The sequence below is a fragment of the Dromaius novaehollandiae genome, chromosome 18 (assembly GCF_036370855.1).
Source record: "Dromaius novaehollandiae isolate bDroNov1 chromosome 18, bDroNov1.hap1, whole genome shotgun sequence".
In the NCBI taxonomy this organism is placed as follows: Eukaryota; Metazoa; Chordata; class Aves; order Casuariiformes; family Dromaiidae; genus Dromaius; species Dromaius novaehollandiae.
In genome coordinates this window covers 9838455-9858902 of record NC_088115.1, presented here as the reverse complement: position 1 = coordinate 9858902, position 20448 = coordinate 9838455, and the positions used below count along the sequence as shown (strand labels likewise).

Genomic DNA, 20448 nt, shown 5'->3' with positions numbered 1-20448 from the left:
CTAGCCCATTATCGTATTTTGTGTTAAATGAGAGTTTTCTAATATTGCTTGATTTAACTATTAGCCTTCAAATTCCTAACAGCAGTTTTTGTTTCCAAAATTACAGACTAAGGGGGAGAGGATTGTTTTAAAAATTTGCAGGGAAATCATACTACCCTACCCTTTGAATTACACTTTCCACCGCTACATATACCCGTTACCATAGGAAAAGGGCACATTCAAGACACCTATCAACAAGAGTTCTGGTGGAAGTGATTATGGATTTCCTGAGACATGAGCTATCCTTCGGTACCTCAGAAATCTGAATGTATGTTTGTTCTTCCCTATAAGTAAGTCCTTCAGTTCTCCCAGAAAGGAGAGGGAATTTTATTAAACCCTCGCATAGCACTTGCTTTGCTACTGAACTAACATCCATGAACTCAAAACTACACGTTATTTGTGGAGAAGTGCAGAAAGATCTTACCATCTTGAACCTGCTGAGCATGGAAAGTATGATGTATCCTCTTTTATGGTGCTTTAGATAGAGAAGATAAAAGGGTAAGGCAGTCCATAAATAAATGCTGGGGATCCATGCTAGGACGGTATTCTGGAAACATGGTGTCAGGTCTGGATTATCAGTGTGTATCGAAATATTAGAATCCTGGAAAAGAGATGAGACACGTACTCATTAATAGAGAGGCAGCAGCTCTGCCAGTTGGAACATCTGCTTGAAGAAGCTATATCCAGATTCTGCTGGAGTTAGCAAATATCACTCAGCCTCAGCAAGGGCTTCCTGAAAATACGTATGTTGACCACCTGTGGTTAACCCGCTAAAGTAAAAGGCCTAAGAATAGTTAAAAAATACTGGGCAAAACCTAAAACAGGCCCTCCCGTATCTCAGAGCTGGACCTACATATTGTAGCAAACGAACCCATTCTGCTTCTGAGTCTTTGCTAGGGCTGAGTTGCAGCTGATGATACTCCAGCATTTCTCAGGCATTCCCAGCCTGGAGTACAACTGCTAAACAAAGCTTTTGAGGCACAATCCTAGACTTGAGACTCCTCCAGCAACCACGTCAAACAATCAGATTTAGATCAACCATCTGCTGACCTGGAAAACACCCTGCATTTATGGCTAAGATTTTGACCTTCTTACTCACATGCCTCCAACTGTAATTACTCCCCTACTCTAAACAAAGGTAAAAGGAATGCATTTTGCACGCACGGAGGAATACGGGTTTTCTTGCAAACATTCCAAGCAATGCTTTCCGTCTGCGATGCTGCACACCAGGACTCTCATGAGCAACTTCTGCCTAAGGATTTGACTGCACCATGTGCAAACATATGGTTACACAAGTTCAGACTAAAATAGAAATTCATTATAGTTAAAGAGACCTTCTTTTATCAAACCTACTGGAAATTCACAACTTACATGTCACCATCTGACATGTCATCTCAAATGTGGCAGATAAGTACTTACTTGCAGGAAATGTAAAATTATCTTGTTGTAAAATTATTAACAAACATGATAAAACTAAGGCACAGCTGAACCACAGATACCTTATCTCTGTACTAGAATCATTTACTTGTATCTAATTATTTTCGGATGTGAGCTCTCAATAGAAGTATGTTTCAGTTACGCTAAACCACTTCTCCCTCCCCTTATAAATTAATGACTACTCCTCTAAACACGAAATTCTTCATAAGTATTTCTAGCCACATAATTACCAATGAAAAAAGACTAGATGCTGAAAGTAACAGTTGATTTTACAATCCACTTACAGTCTTCTGATCTCAGCCATGACCTGTCGGAAAGGACAAATCTCACAGGACTAGCCCGTGTAAGGCACAATAGTGCTTCCAAGTGTAATGAAACGACGAGACTTGGCAGGTTGCAATCTGGTTTGGCTGAACTGTGACAATTCTGTCGCCCAGCTCTGGCCCAAACGACGTGGACGGCAGAGACCTTCGGAAGTGGTGAAGGGTGGCACAAACCCGTTAGCCGCATCTGAGCTGCACGCTTTAATGCCATGGAGTTCACACCTGGCCAGCTGAGAAATGGCTCCCTCCATTTCAGGTATAACACTAGCAACCAGCGTGGGACAAGGGGATAAAAACATTTCCATTTATTCAAACTGGTTTCTCCACACCTAGCAGCAACTTCAGTCATGAATCAACAGTATAGAGACAATTACACTGCAATTTGAATACAAGATCAAGACTAAACCAACCTCACTTTCCAACTATTTCTGTGCTTTCTTCCAAAGAGGTCATCTCTGGCAGCTGAAAGGAAGATAACATTCAAAGAGCACCCACTTTTGGCTGGTCATCAAAACATTTCAGCATCTCCAACTTGACCAGCTTCCTCAGCAACCACTCTGCCAGGGGCAGGAGATGCCCTCCAGATGTTTGGAGCTGTGGAGTCCCTTAGCTCCAAAGCAGGAACTTATCTACTATCATTTATTCAACAAAATGCTCATTTCCTCTTTACATTACAGGTGCTTCAGCAATGTCTTGAGCCTGTTTACACCCCTGCTCCTTTTGCTTGCTGGAGAAAACACTGGGAAAAGGAAAGGTGAGGAAGAATAGAGAAAACTGGGCACAAAATAAAACAAGCATTCTGTTTAACTTGGGGGGAAACTTATGGGAAAAAGCACTCCTAATTTGAACCTTTCTTATGACTGTAAGACCAAAATGTCCAGAAATGGCTTTTTGTCTGACAGCCACCTAGAAACTGCCCCAGATGTCCATTCACTTCAGACCAAACACAAGCTGACTATTGTATCCAAGACACAGACTGTACGGCTGCCAAGCCATTTAAAGGTTTTCATTAACTCTTATTTAAACAAGGCAAAGGGCTTGCATTTCTGAACTTATAAATACAGCTGGCCAGAAAACAAAAATTCTGTCCCAAGAAGCACAAAAAGATTTTGAAATGTGGTTGAATTATCCCTGAGACTGAAAGTGGAACTTTTCCAGAATTAGGTAAAAGCATACGAAGCAGCACCCACTCAACAAGCAACAGCAGCCCACTACTTCGGCACTCGCATGCCACATGGGAAACGGGGTCCGGACTGAAGCAGACACTTGCACTCGGATCTCACATCCAAGGCAACGGATCTGCCTACTGGCTATTTTGGTAATGTCTTCGCAGGTCCAATTCCATCCTGGACCAGATAAATAAGTTTTCCTGGAACAGATCCGTTTCTGCAAAAAGGTCCCTTGTCAATGAAACAGTGTTTTCTCAGAGCAGACTCCTTCTGTTCCCGAACACGACCAGAGGGGTTCCTGGTGGAAGACGCAGTGCCTAAAGCGTTTAGCACTGTAATTCCATGCAAATTACTGCTCTTCCCAAAACTTCTCTAGGACACCGCGGTGAACAATGCTGCCGTGCCATTCACTGTGCATCAGGGACTATGCTACAAAATGCGTGTCTGGGAACCTGAAAGCTGTTTCTTATCAGATTTTTACTGAACTCGATCTATTTTTCAGGGCGTTGGCAGTTCCTATTCATGGCTGTACTATAGCTCACCACGTTAACGACATACATTCCAACATCTGCTCCAACTCTAAATAACTCATTTTGAGTCAGGATACGTTGCAAAGTCTCAATGCAGTCTATTCGGACCAAGCCAATACTTAAGTGTTGCTAAATCGCCTCCAACTCAGCCGTAAAGCAATGAAACGCCATCCCTGAGAACACACGCAAGAAGCGACGGTCGGGGGCGACCCAGCTCTTTGATTCATATCTTTAAAGCTCCTGCTTGATTTCTCTTTGCCTTCCCATACTCCAGATTTGGTAATGCTTCCTGCATCCCACTCTGACTGAGGATGAACACATGCATCTTGGGCGGTCTGCCTTTGAGGGTTTTCTTTGGGCTTGCTACAAGCTGTCGGCTTGCTTCCCCACAAGCAACGAATTCTAGACGGTGATAATTAACAGCTGCCTTTTGCAGAGGTGCTCCAAAAGCGCGTTAGAAAGCCCCGCGTCTTCTTCCCAGCCCAGATGTCCGCTGCGCCCCGTGGCACCTCCCAGCAGCTAGGAGAGCTCACGGCAGCCATCCGCCAGCAGCGGCATCTCTCTGGGGGCCGCAGGCAATGGGGGAGGCTGCTGCCGAGACGCAGCACTGCTGGAAAACCAACCCGACGTACTGAACGCCCTGGCCACAGGATTTACTCAGCCTTGGAATAGTACCCAAATGCAGTGAAAACATCCATGGGAAAAGAGACTAGAAGTGTTTGTTACAGCTTCACAGCAGGGATCCCCCGGAGACAGCAGCCTATGGATTAGCAGGATTTTCTGTCGACCATTTCAGAGCATCATTGACACTGCCCCTTGCAGCAGCCTTGAATCATACCCATCTTTCTAGTCATAGTTCTTGGACAAACACAGCCCTCCTAGCAAGGACTCATCAGGTGCAGTAGGACTTAACGTTTAGATGACCAGACTTAAATGCACGATCTTAATTTAAGGGGAGGTATTCAATAGATGTGGCTTTCTGTCACATCTATTTTCCCTCTGGAAGAGAAAACTGCTCTGAAAAGGCCATGCTTAAAACTGATGATGCCCATAAAGGAAACAAGAGGACAACACAATGTCACTCAAGTTTCTTGCCATTATCCCTTACAGCTTTCAAAGAAACAGGAACAAACAAAGCCCAAAGCTGGGCTGCAAAACAGCAGCAGGGAAATTCCTGTCTATCCCTTTCCCGAACCCCCAGAATGATGTTAAGAGAACCCCCTGGGAAAGATCAGTTGTGGTCCTGGTTTCGGTTTTAACTCTTAACCAAACCCTCATCTACTCCAGAAGTTTAGAATAAAAGTGCCTCACACAGTTTTCACTTGGCATACAGCCAATACCGCAACACTGCTCCCTCGCACAGCCTGCAAAGGGGGGCTTCCAAACCCTAGGGAGGGCTAATAATATCTTCTGTAGTCTTGGGCAGCATCTTCATCGAATGGATGCATTGATACGTTTCCCTCTAAGAGCACCGTAGTGTAAAAAGAATTGTGAAAGTCAAAGGAAGCACAAATTCATTCTTTATCTGCTAGGAATGCGAAGGCCACTGTGCAAGTGCCGTTCACACAACATCCAAGGTTAATATACGCCATACCATTGACTCTCTGCCCATTATCACTAGCTGACAGGTTATTTAAGACTAAAAGAAACTGGAAAGCAGACAGGGGAGTTGCACAGGAAGAGTAAAAGCCATGGAAGTGAATAAATGAAAGTAACAGCTCCTCCCTGTAAATACACAAGGAAAAGGCATCTCTTGTGAAATAACCTGACAGTGAGGATTTAAGTGCTGAGGAGAAGTCTTCCCACCCTTCTTCTGTTGTTAGATATGGTAAATATCCTGCCAATAAATTTCTCTGCACAGCCTGGCAAAAAAATGATGATGGTTTTCTCTCAGTTCTTTTGCAGGACCTCCTCCCTGCCTGTAAACTCTTCAGCGCAAACTCTAGTAATCATTTTTAAAACTAACAAAAAAATTAAGCTTTGCTCAAGTTCTCTGGAAGGCTGCTAATTTCCAGTAGCCTTTTCAGAGCAAGATCGTTCAATTGCGCTTCCAGAGGAACAATTTTGCCCTTATGCACAGAAGGAGTAAGATGCTTCATTAATCCACAGCAACTGTTGCACAACTCAATTCCATCACCCAATTTCACATTTTTTTTTTTTAAAGGAGGGCAAGAGATATTGACATTCCCTACTGCAACACCATAGCTATATGCCTTGGAAAAAGGTGGGGCTGAAAGGACAAGAGTGATTATATTACTGTCTGACCCACACAAATGATAACAAGAAAATTTATTTTTCTGTTTACAAAATCCACCACAGTAATTATCTACATCAGTGAAGGACACCATGCAGAGCACTGAACTTTCTTCTCCAACACTAAAAGCATCTTTAGAGTAGTTTATTTTAATGGATTGAAAAGACATTGCATGACTTCATGCTTATGGGAGATAGCTTATGGTTTTGGAGTAATCAGTCACAGGTTTCTGCTTGAGTTGAACTTCCATGGTACAAATGGTGCCGATGACACAATGCACTTGACAACTGTGGACCAGATGTCCAAAAATCAAGGTATGAGCTTAGTGACTGATACTATATAAAACAGTAAGTTTCTCTTTCCTTTCCTTTTGGTTCTTGAGTTGTAAGATCACAAGCTCAGAGCCTCCCTGCCATCATGAGCAAGAAGGATGCAGGATGGAAAAAGGCAAGTTCTCATTCTGCCAGAATCACACGATCCTCAGGCTATCAGAAAAGCAGCAATAGCTTAAAAACACATAGTGAAGTAAAAATTGACAAACCAAAACATGTGCATCTAAGACAACATGTACCTAAAGGAAAAATAAAGTCCAACTACTTCAACTGTTTTAATAGCAGCCAGTCTTGTCGTTGGGACAGAAGGACTTGCAGAGAGGAGGGCACAGCGAAACTAAAGAGATAAGAACGCTCACAAATCAAAAGCAGGATTAAGAGAAAAATGAAGCAGGATCATTGACAACAATTTGAGGACTGCCGAGTCTTGTAAGCCATCCCATCCAGCAGCAGGTCAGGGGGAGAGGACAGGCTCTGGGTGGCAACGACCATTAATGCCAAGACTGAGCCTGGTTTAGCACCCACAGAATTGCCCTAAGCTCACCTAACGCTGATGAGCATTACACTCTAGCTGTACTCTTGGGGCTCATTTGTTCAAACCTCACTCACCTCTCAATCTGCAGACCTACTTATTTCAGTCATTTTTGGTTCACAAGGAAGACTAAATGCCACAGGCTGGCCCTAACCCATGACAGCAGTTTCAGGGAGAAGAAGAGCTTGCAAAGCACCACTACGGGTATCATAATCGAGAAACGTCGGCTCCTATGCCCTTCCCTACCCTTTCAACTATTCTCTCTTGCCTTCCCCTCTTCTAAAGCAAGAGGTTTGCCTGCAATATTGGGAAGCCAAAAAACTTCAGAGATTAAAAGAAAAGCGGATGGGATCGGATGACTGACAGCAATATGCTTATCACAGAAAACAGAGCAGAGGCAGAACGCTTCTGGAAGCACAGGCACATTGTTCCACCCCAAGCAAACTGCACGCGCAGCTCGTACAACACCAACTAAGCAATGTGAACGTAAAGCTGAAAACTTGATTTCCAACACCCACGAACCCCACATTTCTAAAAGGATCACATTTCACTATGAGCTGTAAACACATCCTGCAACCGGATCTGCTCGGCTCATGCTGAGGGCCATCACTACTGAATTTCTATGGGAAAGCAAAGGCCCAGATGCAAAACGCTTAAAATACTGACGCTTGAAATATCCAAACAAGGCAGCACTTTCACACTTCGCCACAGAGAGGCTTAGATGTGGAAAGCGAATTTTTGCAGCTCACCAACACATAAGCAAGAGGGACCAACTCTATACCATGACAGGAGAAAAGAAGGGAGAGAAAAGAAGAGAGAAAAAAGGAAACCCAGAACAGTAATGCTACACATGAAGATTACTGCTTGCCACAATTTCCCATTTGATATTTCTTCCGGTAGTAGATGAACATAGTAACAAAGGGCAATAAAAGAGGAAAAAAAATTGCACGTGCAAGAGGTGGGGAGATTCTAGGATACAACTCATCCAATCGGGGGAGGAATGGAGAGACAGTAAGCCAGAAATGAGAATTAAGCATTTTTTAAATTGCACAAATGTCAAACGTATTTTGGCATTCTCATAAAATTTGGAAGAGAAAAAAAAAACTTTATTTCTGAAACAAAACAACTTTTCCATTTGAACCACCTCTTAGGAAACAGTTTTTCTTCCTCTACCCCTCCTCTGTTTTTTATTCTGTTCTAAAGCTTTATGACAGCAGCGCGTGACATTACTGTAAGGAAACGAATTTTATTATGTCGACTTTGGCCCTCATGCTGCCGTGAGATCAACATGGGGACAGGCAGCAACCAGCACAGGCCCAGCACCGAATCAGGGCTTTATCGGCTATACAACAGCACAAACATGTTCCTTGGAAGATCTTTGGCTGCTTGCCTGCTGGGCTGTCCTTTAGCTCAAGCAGAAAACATGCAACTGTGTAAAGGTCCATCACAGCCGCAGCAGTTATCAGGAGACAAACTGAACTTCAATTTACTGGCAAAATCAGAGATCCCATTTAACATGTTTCTCAAAGGAATTTTTTCTTAAATTACATGTTAACCAGTAAGAATCTCTTCATTTTAATACATTACAAATAAAAGCACATGAAAGGAAAACAGCAATTTCTCCAGTGGTACAGCAGTTGCCTACCACGTAGCTTAGGCTCACCTTGAAATGCTTTATATTCTTACCTGCAGTGATTAAATAAGCTCCATCTTAAGGATGTATTATATGTATATGTACTGTGTATGTATGTATATGTATTATATGTTAGTATGTATATGTATTATATGTTATATGTATGTATAAGGATGTATATATGTATTATATGTTTGACCTTGAGTTTTGCTATGGAAAAAGTCTCCCTGGGGGTTTTAAACCTCAGTTAAGGCAAGGTAGGTGTGGGACCTTGCCTCCCTACAAGAGGCTGCCATATCATCTGCTCCACCTCAAAGTAACCTCAGGGTTACTATCTCTTCCCCCCCAAGAAGCACGTGGAAAGGAGAGAGAAGCAGGCTTTTCTGTCTGTGCTGACCAAAATGGTCTCTGAGGCAAAAGCCTCTGTGAAGCATCTCCCACAAAGCAGCAGTGGGCTTGCAAAAAAAGACAATTCTCCTCCTCTTGGCCTGCTTTTTCTACAAATCCATCTTTCTGCTACCTGGAATTTCCAGAGGGACACAACCATGCCGTAGTCAGCTGCTGGTAGTAAGGATCCATATACTCTCCCAAAATGAGGGCCATTTCCACGAGGTTCATTAACCCACACTCTCATGGAAGGACTCCATAAATCCTTAATATTAGCAGCTTTCATTGAGGTAAGTTTTGCTCACAAGTCTCAAATCCAGACTTTGTTTCTCCCAGACAGATTTAAAAATACAGAGTCTGTGTTGTTTATACAGAGATGAACGACAACAGGCCCTGGTTACTCCAGATCTAATGATAAATATTTACGATGCTCTCGACATCACAGGATCTGAGGCCCGGCTCCTTTAGTAATAGCTTCCATTCAATTCAATTCGAGAGTCTTAATATCCTTTGAGGATTTGTGTTTGAGTACTTACTGCTTTTCAGACCAGGATGTTACCAACATAGCTACCCTCTAAGAGAGCATAGCTTTAAGGACCTGACATCTGAGGAGACCATTACAGTTACTTATTTTGACCTCCCATCTTATGCCAGACAGGACACTGATGCCCAAGCTGTGATAGTGAAGAGATTTATAGAAGTGGGACTTGGTTATCTGAAAGTGGATGTAGTTAACAGAGATTATGTGGAAATCTGTATCATCTTTAATTATCTATAAACACGGAGCATTCTGCGATTATCAGCGTGGTGGAAGCCAACATATAAAGAACGGCCAGTCTGGACAACACTGCCCTGCTGCTGAATCTCTACTTTAAAATGACCTGCTCCCATCTTGCTCTTCAATCTTCCTCTGCTGGAACTAGTTTAGTTCAAAACGTAACAAAATAATTGAAATTCTACGCTTCGGTATTAATTTAAAGCCAAATCACCTAACTTTTTTTTCGATAAGCTTTTAAATGTGTTACAAGAAGTACACCCTTTGTCATCTTTCTTGACGTAACCTTTTCTAACTTCCCACAGCTACCTGAAGTCATCTTGAACTGAAAGTAAGATTCAAGCACGATACATGAGAAACCAAGACGGGAAATTACAGAGAGGGGAGAAGGGTGGCACCCTGGGCCAAGCAAGCGGGAAGCTGCCTTTCTGGAGAGCTGCGTGACCTTCCGTCCAACTCAACCAGAATTTCACAGAATAACTCAAAGTGAGGGACTATCCGCAGACCTAAAGGTTAAAAGGTTGCTTGCATGTGTTCTTACATGTGAGGCTACGCCGAAGACGAGATGGAGGTATTATTTATTTCTGCAAGTTGCTGCAACTTCCTGTTGAATTACGCAAGAGCCCCTGGGTGAGAAATGAATCAGTGCTCCCCACGCGATGGAGAAAGGAGACATTTGTCAGCATCCCTAGACACAGGGCAGCCGAGGAAATCAAGTGCTGTTGGCTAAATAAGATCAAAAGAAACAAGCCTGGATCTCATCGATAAATCACTAGAGGCCACGGTCTCTCATTCAAAGCACCATATCACTTGTTCTCCCACTTCCTATCCGTGCTGATAAAACCCCCCACGCTGCTGCTTAAGCCTCTTGAGACTCTTACAGCCCTTCTGTAGGCTAAGGTGTTTACGCGGCCCATCATCACAATACTCGAGTACTGCCGACTTCTTCACGTTTCATCCTCACTACAGCCTCTTCCCGCCCAGAGAAGCCGAGCCACAGAAAGACAAACGCAACTGGGGCTTTTAGGCTCACGCTGTTCAGCTGCTCGGCCAGAACGTGGTAGCAGCAAAACTCTTCCTAGCAGAGGGTCTTATTCACCTCTGGGGGAGCCGCTGGCGTTTTACTACAGTGGAAGACACAAACAACATTAGAATATAATAGCGTCCACTTCTTAAGCAGACCGCCTGCGGATCGTGTTACCTGGCACACTCTACCAGTAGTAGATAGATGACGTGATAAAACAGTAGGTAATTGTGGGCAATAGCAAATAACGTAGCCAGGGACTTCATTATACAGATATGTGCTATCGCATTCATCTTTCCCCAAAAGACACTTAGCACTCGTATACTGCTAGGAGATATGAATAATTAGCTCCTAATTCATAAGTGAAATCAACTGTGTATTTTTAAATATTCAGGTTTTTACCTTATTCATACTGTGTTTTGAAAAAATAACATTCCAGTTGCTCCTCTTTATACACACACACACACACACATATATAAATAAATAAATAAATAAATAAATAAATATACACACACTCATATATATATATGCATATAAACATCTGAGATTTGGGCTAATGATTTGCTAACTGCATGTTCAACAGGTAAAGCAGGAGCTGGAAGCCAGACACTTTTATAAATTTCTGAAGTGACCCACAGAGCTTCCTTTAGTTTCTTACTTCTAAAATGGGCTTAGCAGGAAATGCTCTTGCCTCTGCACAAACACAGAAAACCCAACCCTTTGCAATTTCCAGCAAAATTCCCATTCCTGCATCAGGGTGAAGAGTTGAAACCTTAAAACCTTTGATAAACCAGAAAAAAAAATATCCAAGCTAAAGCAATCATTTTTTAACATTGATTTAGCTAAATAAAAACATTTTCATGTGGTAATTCTGAAGCGTTTTGTTTCGACTCTGATCTCCTTTTAACAGAAAAAGTATTGTAGTTTGTTTAAATGCTAAAGCAGAGAACTGTTTAAATTGGAACATTATTTTTCCTCTAAACAATTTTAAAACTGACATGTTATTCAGCTTCCAAAAATATCCAGATTTTTTTGACAAAATACAAGGAAGAAGTCTAAGTTCATCAGCTATGAGAAGAATATTAAAACCAGTTCACATTTTATCAAGTTCTTAATCTGACCTGCAAGGCTGAACACCATTAGTCTGCAGGCATATCCCACTTCACTGCCTTTCACCTTGGTCCCCTCCCCTCTTCAAGGGTAGTTAAATGCTCCAGTAGTAGAAACAGCAGAGAGAGAGAGAGGAACCCCAGCGTCTGTGGACATATTTCAGAAAGAAACCTCTAACCCGTGTTTTCTTACGGAACAGCGTATTTGCAAAGCAAATCATTTCAAGGTGACGGCACTGTCATCCTCATGGTCATCACTTAAAATCTTTCTCATAAAACCTGATCACTGTGTATGCTCCTGTTAAAACAGAAAGTACCACTGGCTACTGAAAACGAGCTCCAGGACTCCGGAGTCACCAAGTCCGCTGTGCCGGCCACCGGGTCACATATTCCGTTTCATCAAGTTACCGAGTACCATTTTTAAAATGATTAAGCAGATGGAAAGTTGTTCTGAAAGTAAACAAGCCCAGATTATTCCAAATAAACAGAACTGGCCTAAGTTTATTAAGTATGTAGTTTGCCCGTTATTCATCACTGGCTTACCATCTCATACTTAGTGTCAAAAGTCATTGGTACAGGATAACAACAAGAAAAAAAAAAGGCTCTTTCCATGAAAGCTCTCCCCCCTGTCCAGAAGATACACGGAATAAGGTGAATGGGAACCCAAAGAGAGGTTCTGACAAACAGCTCTGTATCACTGCAGTCGCGGAGGCTCACCAGGGACAAAGGACCACGTCTCCAAAGCGCTGCGTGAAACCAGTGAGCTGCACGGCAGCACCGGTAATCAGCCACCAGAGTATCCTATCACAGGAACACGACACAGACACATCTCACACTGCTGGGCTCGACGCAGGAATCATTACGTGGACTTATCCACAATGATCCCACCCAGCCTTGAGATCTAAAGGAAAAGCCCAGCAGTGCCTGTGATCTAGTAATTCACGGCCCTGCTCCGGCGGCAAGCGAAGAAGGGATGGTTTCTGCATTCAGGTAAACAGCATTCCTCAAACACGAGGAAGGTTCTTTTGTTTGCTTGTTTAAGGAACATTGCTTTGCTCTTCTCAATCATTTCCTTTTATTCTTTAGCAATATTTTATGTTGAGGTGTAAGGATGCAATATGTACACACACACAAAAAAAAATCTGGAGAGCCCTGTAACACATGCATGACATCTTCCTTCACAGACTTGGATTAAAAAAATAAAAAAAGAAATTCATCAGCTAACCCAGACTACCATTTTTCAGCCAACAGCTGGAGTTAACATTTGCACTACTATTCCTTGCAAGGCTGAAAGTATATTTTAATTATTATATGTGTTTTGTTAAACACAATTAGAACTCATCCCCATTTAGGCTGGAAATAAACTTTTATTAATCAAAATCCCTTCCCTGAATTACCTTTATGTTACTTTCTACAATCCTGTTTTGAAAAGCCATAGCCGTATTAGTAAGAAGTATCTGAGGATTGTGTACAATAGACAGAGCACAGCAAAAAGACCCATGCGCTCGATAACTAGCGAGCAGTGTTGATCTGTTTGTGCTTGTTCCTGTTCTCTAAGTGTTCATAGTAGCAAGAAGAAGTGAAAATACTTGTTTGAGCAAGCTTATCCCCCAATTGTTGTAAGAGAGTGTGCGGAGCGCTTGGAAATTAAATCTGACACTGAACACAGAAATGTAACCAAGGGGCTTAGACACCTAAGTCCTTTTTTAAGAGTGATGTAGAGACTGATTTTGAGAGATAATTAGTTACGTAAAGATGGAGCTCAGCTAAGTTCCCACAGCCAATTGCTTGTGTTGTACTTCAATGGCTTTCTAGCGTTTCCCAAGAAGCGGTTTATCTTCACACATTGCTTTTCATTCCTGCTACTCTTTTCTTGAAAAACTCTGAGCAAAACCAGTGCGTTCTAAGAGAACACAACCCGGACATCAGGTCAACACGCACAAGTTGTCATTTACTACTGGGCAGCTCCAAATCAACCACACACACTCAAATCCCCCGACCTCATATGATGCCAGGTGTCTGCCTACGTGCAACAGAGAGAAGCAATAGCGTGCCCTTGCCATGTACTTTGGGGAAATCCCGCACCAAGTCCCTCTATTGCATTTACACACTTGCCCATCAGCGCACACGAGCGCGGCCGTCTCCAAACTTTCCTGGGTACGGTCCCAGCGCCTGCTGCAAGCAGCCTTTCCGGAGGGCTGACGGCTCCAAGCACTAACGCAAGTCATCGCAATCCTCCGACGCTCGTGACCACCCTTAGCTGCCACCAGCCCGCTACTCTCCAGGAACGGCACGGAGCGTCTTCACGGACACCACGGCCGCTCTCCCCGCCGGCATCCCCGGGAAGGGAGCAGCACCTCGCGCCCAGGGCCACCGCCAAGGGGCCCAAGGGCGGTTACGGCCACCTCCGAGGGGTCGGGAGCGGCAGTGCCCCGGCTAAGCGCGGGGCTGAGCCGTGGCCAGACGCTGGCGGGGGGGGGTGAGGGTCCCGCTCCCCGCGGGGAAGTCTCGCTTCGCGGCGCGGCCCCGCGCAGCCGAGCCCCCAGGCCGCCCGCCCCGCTCCCGGGGGTGGGAGGCGGCACCTACCCAGAAGCGGGACCCGCAGAAAGCCTCCATGGCCGCGGCCGGGGCGCGCACAACCTCCCGCTGCCCCGCGCCGGGCGAAGCCGGCTCCTTCCCTCCTGGGCGGGCCCGGGGGCGGGGACGCGCCCGCCCCGCCAACCCCGGCCCAGCCCGGCCCGGTCCGGTCCGGCCCGGCCTGGTCTCCGCGGGAGGCGCCGCCGCCGCCCCCTGCTCGCGCCCCTCAGGCCGGGAGGCGCCGGCCGCGCGCGGAGGCCGAGTCAGGGCCCCCCCCCCCCCCCAGGCCCCGCACCGCCCCCCGCGCGGCCGGGAGCCTCCCCTCACCCCCAAACCCCGCCGGGGGCTCCCCCAGCCCGGGGGGCGCCCGCTGGGCCTGGCCGACGGCCTCCCCTCAGCCCCTGGGCCAGGGCCGCGGGCAGCGCCTCCCCGCTCGGGCCCCGAAGAGCCTGGTGCCGCTGCGGGGCCACGGCTTGGCTTCGCCGCCGCTGCTCTGCGGCCCTGGCTCGCGGCTCCCCGAGACCCCTGTGCCTGGGTGCGCAGAGCCGCTGGGCCGGAGGAGCGCAGACAGTCCGCTCGTAAACAGCAGGCCTAACATATCGAGTCGTGTGTCTGGAATCTCCCCCCAAAAAATGGCCATACTTCTCCCCCCCTTTTTCTTTCCTGCCTGGACATAGCCTAGGCTTCTCTCTAGCATCCTACAAACAGGATTTTAAGAGCTCCCTGAGCTGCACCTAAGCCTGGCTGCTTCTGCCATAATGTGAGTTAGTGCCTCATCTCTTACCCATCCACCTGCAGCCCCTTCAGGTTAATTGCTTCCTTTGCAGACATTTGGTTAAACCACTGGCACGGACCTGCTTCAAAAGCTTCCAGCCAATAAATTCCACCTAACTGTCTAACTGACACCTTTTGAAGTGCCGTGCTTTGGACGCAACCTGGATTTCAGTGCCGCGTGGTGCAGCTGCGCTGCTTGCTTCCCTCTTGGGCAGGATACTCCCACCACGTTATTTACCTTCCAGAACCTGCCCTTTGGCCACCTGCTTGCTATAGCACCTGGTCCAACAGCATCCCATCACCCAAGGCGCCCTGTTGTCACAAATCTGCTTAAATATTTTAAGAGTTTCAGTCTCCTTTTTTGCTGGAACATGAAGAACCATCAAGCAGAAGGCTGTTGTCAAAAATGTTCATCAGAGAGGAAAAGAAATGAGAAGCACTTTCACCCCAAAAGAAAAAAAGAAGTGCTAACTGTTTATGACTGGACCATGGAAGATGCCAGGTGTAACACCCACGTGGAGTACTTCAGAGGAAGCCATGTGCTCCCAGCGAACAATGCCGGGAATTTGTTTTACTCACAACAATCTGGCTGAAGGAATGCAGTTCTTGTTACTGCAGGAAGATAAGTGCTTGCCCAAGATAAGCTTCTTGGTGGTTGCCTACAAGATTGGAAGTCTCCGGCTGATCTAGGCTAACTAGCACAATCACACTACAGCCCTCACAATGAATATAAGAGCAGCCACATCCAGAGAGAGCTTCTAAGGACGCTGCGAGATCTCTTTGCAAGAGGGCTTGTCCACTTACACCTTATGTTGAAAAGAAGTGCTGAGAATCTGAAATTTCTTGACACATAAACATGTATCTATGTCCTCTTTCACTGAGGAGCAGAACTGGGCACAGTTTGAAAACCTGCCCTAAATGAAGACTGGCTCTGAGAGTACGAGGTGTCACAGGTTACAAATGCACCTCGAGAACAGCTACCTTAGGCTGGGTGTACAGGAGGGGAGAGGCTTATTTTATCAGTGTACTGCGTACTTCCATTCATACATGCCGTGTGCATTAATCCCTGATTAAACTATTGACTTTGGTGGAATTGCTCCAGCTAATCTGTGGAGAAAGGTCCTGTGCTACGGTACTTCCCGGGCTCTCACAGGGCCCAAAATTATTTCCTGATCCTGCCTGTTGGTTCATATTCCTAACGCACGCTAGGCAGCTCCTGCCCTCTGGAGCAGTTCATGGCATCAGACAGGGACAGTATTGAGAGCGGGTGCCCCTGGGGTGCCAGGCTGCCCATCCATCTCACACGCCCTCTGCTCCCCCAGCACGAGTTAGGGGAGGGTCACCAGGCAACAGTCCAGAGTCTGGACCTCGCAGCAGACCCTGCGCACTCGGGACTGACTTTGCAGGATGATTACTGACTTCTAGGTGCCGTCTGGAAAACCGCTCTAGCAGAGAGGAAAAAAAATCAAGGGCAAGAATAAAAGAAATACTACATCCTCAGACAGACATGATGGGGGGAAGCTAAAAGCTGCTGGGAAGGCCTGCGGTAAAGGATTCTGCTGCTGCGGGTGCAAAGCAGAGCCTGAAGCACTGTGTTTGGTCCTGTTTCCCTTTGATGGTGGGAGGGAAGACAGATGAGCCAGACCCGTACCTAGAAACATGTCATTACTCCTATGATGTTCCCAAAAATGCAGGCTGGCAATGCAGGAAAATGAAATGGTGCCTTTTGTGTGAACATCAGGGAGGTCATGAACCTGGGAGACAGCTTTCTCTCACTGTTCATTTGATCTGAGTTCATTCATTAACATATTTGCATCCTCCTTTCCTTAGATACGCAGTAAAAAGACTTTTCACCTGCTAACTTGTAGGGCAGGTGTTCAACGTCAGTATAATCATGATGCACCTAACAGGCACACCCAGAGCTACGCAGCAGAAAGTTAGCTATAAAATATAGTGATGGGCTGGGGCAGGAGAGGAAGAAACCTGAGAATGAAGTTTATTGTCTAAGGCCTGTGTCAGACAGGAGGCAGGCTGCTCTTCAGATCTCCCCTCATGCTGATCTGCAGGCAAAAAAAGCAAAATGAAGTGTGACCTACCCCCAAAGAAATCAGCATGAAGAAGAACACTTAGAGATGAGGGCTGGGGAGGGCTTGAACATGTACAGCTCTGGAAGCTACACTTCTACTGTTTGTTGAATTTAAATATCACTCTCTTTCTCTGTTTGAAACAAGAGGGGCTCAGATCCCTCTCTGAAACCAACAGAAGTGTCACAGTTTACAGATGGTAGGAAAAATAAGCCACCAAAATAACGTTTATGGCAAGGCCCTATACACTTACTTTATAAGAAAGAGGATGGCACCTCACTTTGACACATGTAAGATGTGGACTTGTAACAAGCTCTGCTTTAAGTCAGCATCACATGAATAGTGGCAGGTTGGGTTTCTCCTTCCCACAAGGTCTAAGGTGTTGCATATAGGGTGTAGCCCTTTTCTGGCAGTAAAGGATTTGACTTTCATTTTCCCCATTCTGGCAAGCACATTGAGCACTTTAGAAGCCCCATAATAAAACAGATGAGGGAGAGGGCCGGGATTTTGCAGCCCCTGGTTTTTACTCGCAGCCCTGCTCTTTGCTTTTGGCATATATGAGCCACGTGGCCTTGCAGGGAAGGAGGGGAAGGCAAGAACTTCCCCCTGTCTAGAATAACAGAGGTGGCAGTTCCCGGGAAAGCCAGCCCAGAGGTGGGGACTGCACAGAGTTTGGCCTCAAGCTGCATTGTACAGTCCCTCTGTTAGCGCTGGGATGGGTCTAATGCATCAAGGCTCTACAAGAAGAGAAAATGGTATGTGTGTGACTCCTCGAGGACACTCTGTGTAATGCCACCTTCCTCTGCTCCGTGAGCGTGTGCCTACATTTCATCCTGGGAGCAGAAGAACCCAGACATGCGAGAGCTACCCAGATCTCCCCAAGGTGATCCTGGGAGCTGCTCCAGCTGCCAGCAGAATTGCGGCAGGCAGCGAAACTCGGAAAGCCCTGGGCGTTTCTCCATCACCTGTTCGATAATGCCACAAACGTGCTTGTAAGTGCCGCAAGAGGTTAATTAAGCCTGTGGCAGGTCTAACACACCTTGCCTTGTAGGCGGTTGAGCTGCCGAGGGAGCTTAGAGCGATGCACAAACAGCTGCAGACAAGCAGCACGTGGCACTTGGGCTGGCTGGGGGCTAACGCCCCAAACTATCCTCCGTCAGGACTTCTTCACAAAACAGACACATGAGCTCATGGTGGTAGCAGGAATCCTGCCCCAGAAATCAGGGTCCACCTTCGCAGCACACGGCGCGCGGTTCCGCACTGCCCTCGCGGTGTCGGCACGCTGCCCGCTGCAGTACTTTTCCTTTGTGTGACGACTCCAGTCTTAACTCCTTCCTGCCTTTGCCCGGAACATCTGGAATCTGCTTTATGTTTCTATAAAGTAATTGTTAGCACAATAAGTAATTAAGTGGTTTAACCAGCCTTTTCATTTTCCAGCTGGAGCTGCAGGGGACTTTGGTTGCATTATTTAAAGTATTAAATAGATATGGAAAGATAATCTATTCAGGACCTTTGAAAGCTTGCCAATTATAGCATCCAGTGACTCAAGCAATAATAGAAAATGCCAGAGGATGTTGCGGGATTATAGAGCGCGCTGTAAACAGATCTGAAGCATTGAATAGAACCCGTAAAAACAACCTTAAACTCCAATCGCCCTCAAATGCTAAAATGCCAGTTAGTCGGGGCGTTCGCTGTTGACACCGAAGAACAAGCCAAGCCAAACAGAAATGCCAGCTGCGGCAGACCTCAGGTGCAGCACAAACCAAAGCACAGAAATATCCCAGCAAAGGCACTTTGGGGCATTGCCACCTAGCGACGCGCGCCCAGCCGGCGCCGGAGCTAACGAGGAGTGTGTTTTGGGCGGGATGCTTTTACTGTGTTTAAAAAGGAGGAGTAAGTATGTGTGGACACAAATAAGCCTCCCAGGTGCTGCCCTGGCCTCTGTGCTGCCGGGCAGCCCCGGGGCTGTGGTTGTCTCCCAGGGCCCCGCACAAGCCGAGCCCCTCTCAGGCCGTGCTGCGGGGATGGGGAGATGCCCATGGTCCGAGCCCGGAAAATTCACTGGTGGTGGAAAATCCCCGCAAGAGTAGGACCCCCCCCCCCCCCCCCGGGTTTTACTGTGCTGCTTCTATGGCTCTGCGCTAGGAAACAGAGCGATTCCTGAGCAAGCGGCGCTGAACAGCAGGGTCTTTCTTACACGTGTGATTTTTCACAGCAGGGTCTTTCTTACACGTGTGATTTTTCCCGGTAGCCAAAGAGCGTTAGGCTCCGCGAAGCTTGGCGGGCAGCTCCCCAACCTCCCGCATCTCCAGCCCACTAGATGGTAGCAAAACGCTGCGCAGGAGGCGGCACCCGGGGGGGTGGGCAGGGCCCCCCTGCAGCCTTCGCTTAGCCCTTGCCCGGCTTGGGGCAGGCCCCTTCCTGGCTCTGCCCACCCAAAACTTGAGTGCCCCTAGCCCTTTAAACTGTGCAGTCCGCACCCCCAGGCAGATGATCCAGGCTGCTCCTTTATGTGGTCCATTAAAGAGAGCCAGAGATGCGTCTTTAAATTGCTTTTTCCTACCTTAGCGCAGGTCGTGTCTAAGCTGTGTTGGTGTGTCCTGGTGTGTATCTTTGGGACGTGTGAAATGCAGAAAGCGTGGAAAGGCTTTTCACAGTCCTCACGCAGCTCCTCGCCGAGCTGCGGCCTGGGGACGCGCCGTGCGCAGCTCTCCCGGGGACACTGCCCTTGGAAGGGCAGGACAGTCAGCCAAGTTCACTTAACTGTCTGGACTAAACCAGATTTAATTGGGTTTGAAATGCAGCCCCCCCCAGTGCAGCTACCATTACAACAAAACAGTCTGTTTTTGTGGGGCATCCGAATTACCAGAGTAACAAAGTGCCATGGCCGAGCCGGGCAAGCAGAGAGCGTATCCGCGGCTGGCCAGCCTGGGGGGAGCCCTCCAAAACCACAAGCCAAACTCAGCAAAAGAGGTTCACAGCAGGAATGCTCACAGTAGAAAAATACCCCTCTCCCTGCCCCCCAAGTTCCTCCAAAACCCAGCTCTGGAAAGAGAGGGCTTCACCTTCCCCCCAGGAATGAACCGCGGCTGATCTCACCTGTTTGCGCAAGGTGCGACGTGCCTGGCTCTCCAGCCGCTCCGCGCTCCCGGCCCAGCCCGGCTCGCCGTAACGCCGCGGGGCTCCTCTGCTCCTGGGGTCGGGGGCCCTTGGGTGCCCTCACCGCACCGAGGCTTGGACCTTGGGCACCGCAGCTGCACGACGGAGGCCACCTCCGGAGTCCTCCTCCTTGGGGGTTTGGTGGCATTTTGCTCGGATCCAAGTTTCCTCTCTGTTCAAGGGGAAACTTTCTTCCTGTTTTCTCTACAGAGGTGAAAGGGCCTTCAGCAAAGCACCCTCTAGATAAGATAACCGTGCTGGAGCTCCCATGCAGCCGACTGGTGAGCCATCGAGTCCGTCAAGCCCAAGT

At 47.0% G+C, this 20448-nt stretch overlaps 1 protein-coding gene across 2 annotated transcripts in view; it reads right to left on the bottom strand.

Annotated features, from left to right (window-relative positions):
- The window catches only part of ABCC3 (ATP binding cassette subfamily C member 3), a 48377-nt gene extending 34017 nt beyond the window's left edge, over nt 1-14360 (bottom strand). For both annotated transcript variants that reach the window (XM_026098980.2, XM_026098981.2), the window contains exons 1-2: nt 14131-14360; nt 464-640 (exon numbers count right to left, since the gene is read on the bottom strand). In XM_026098980.2, coding sequence (XP_025954765.2) covers nt 464-640; nt 14131-14160 — 207 coding nt within the window. In that variant the 5' untranslated portion in view covers nt 14161-14360. The remainder of the gene's footprint in view (nt 1-463; nt 641-14130) is intronic.
- Between the last annotated feature and the right edge of the window lie 6088 nt (nt 14361-20448).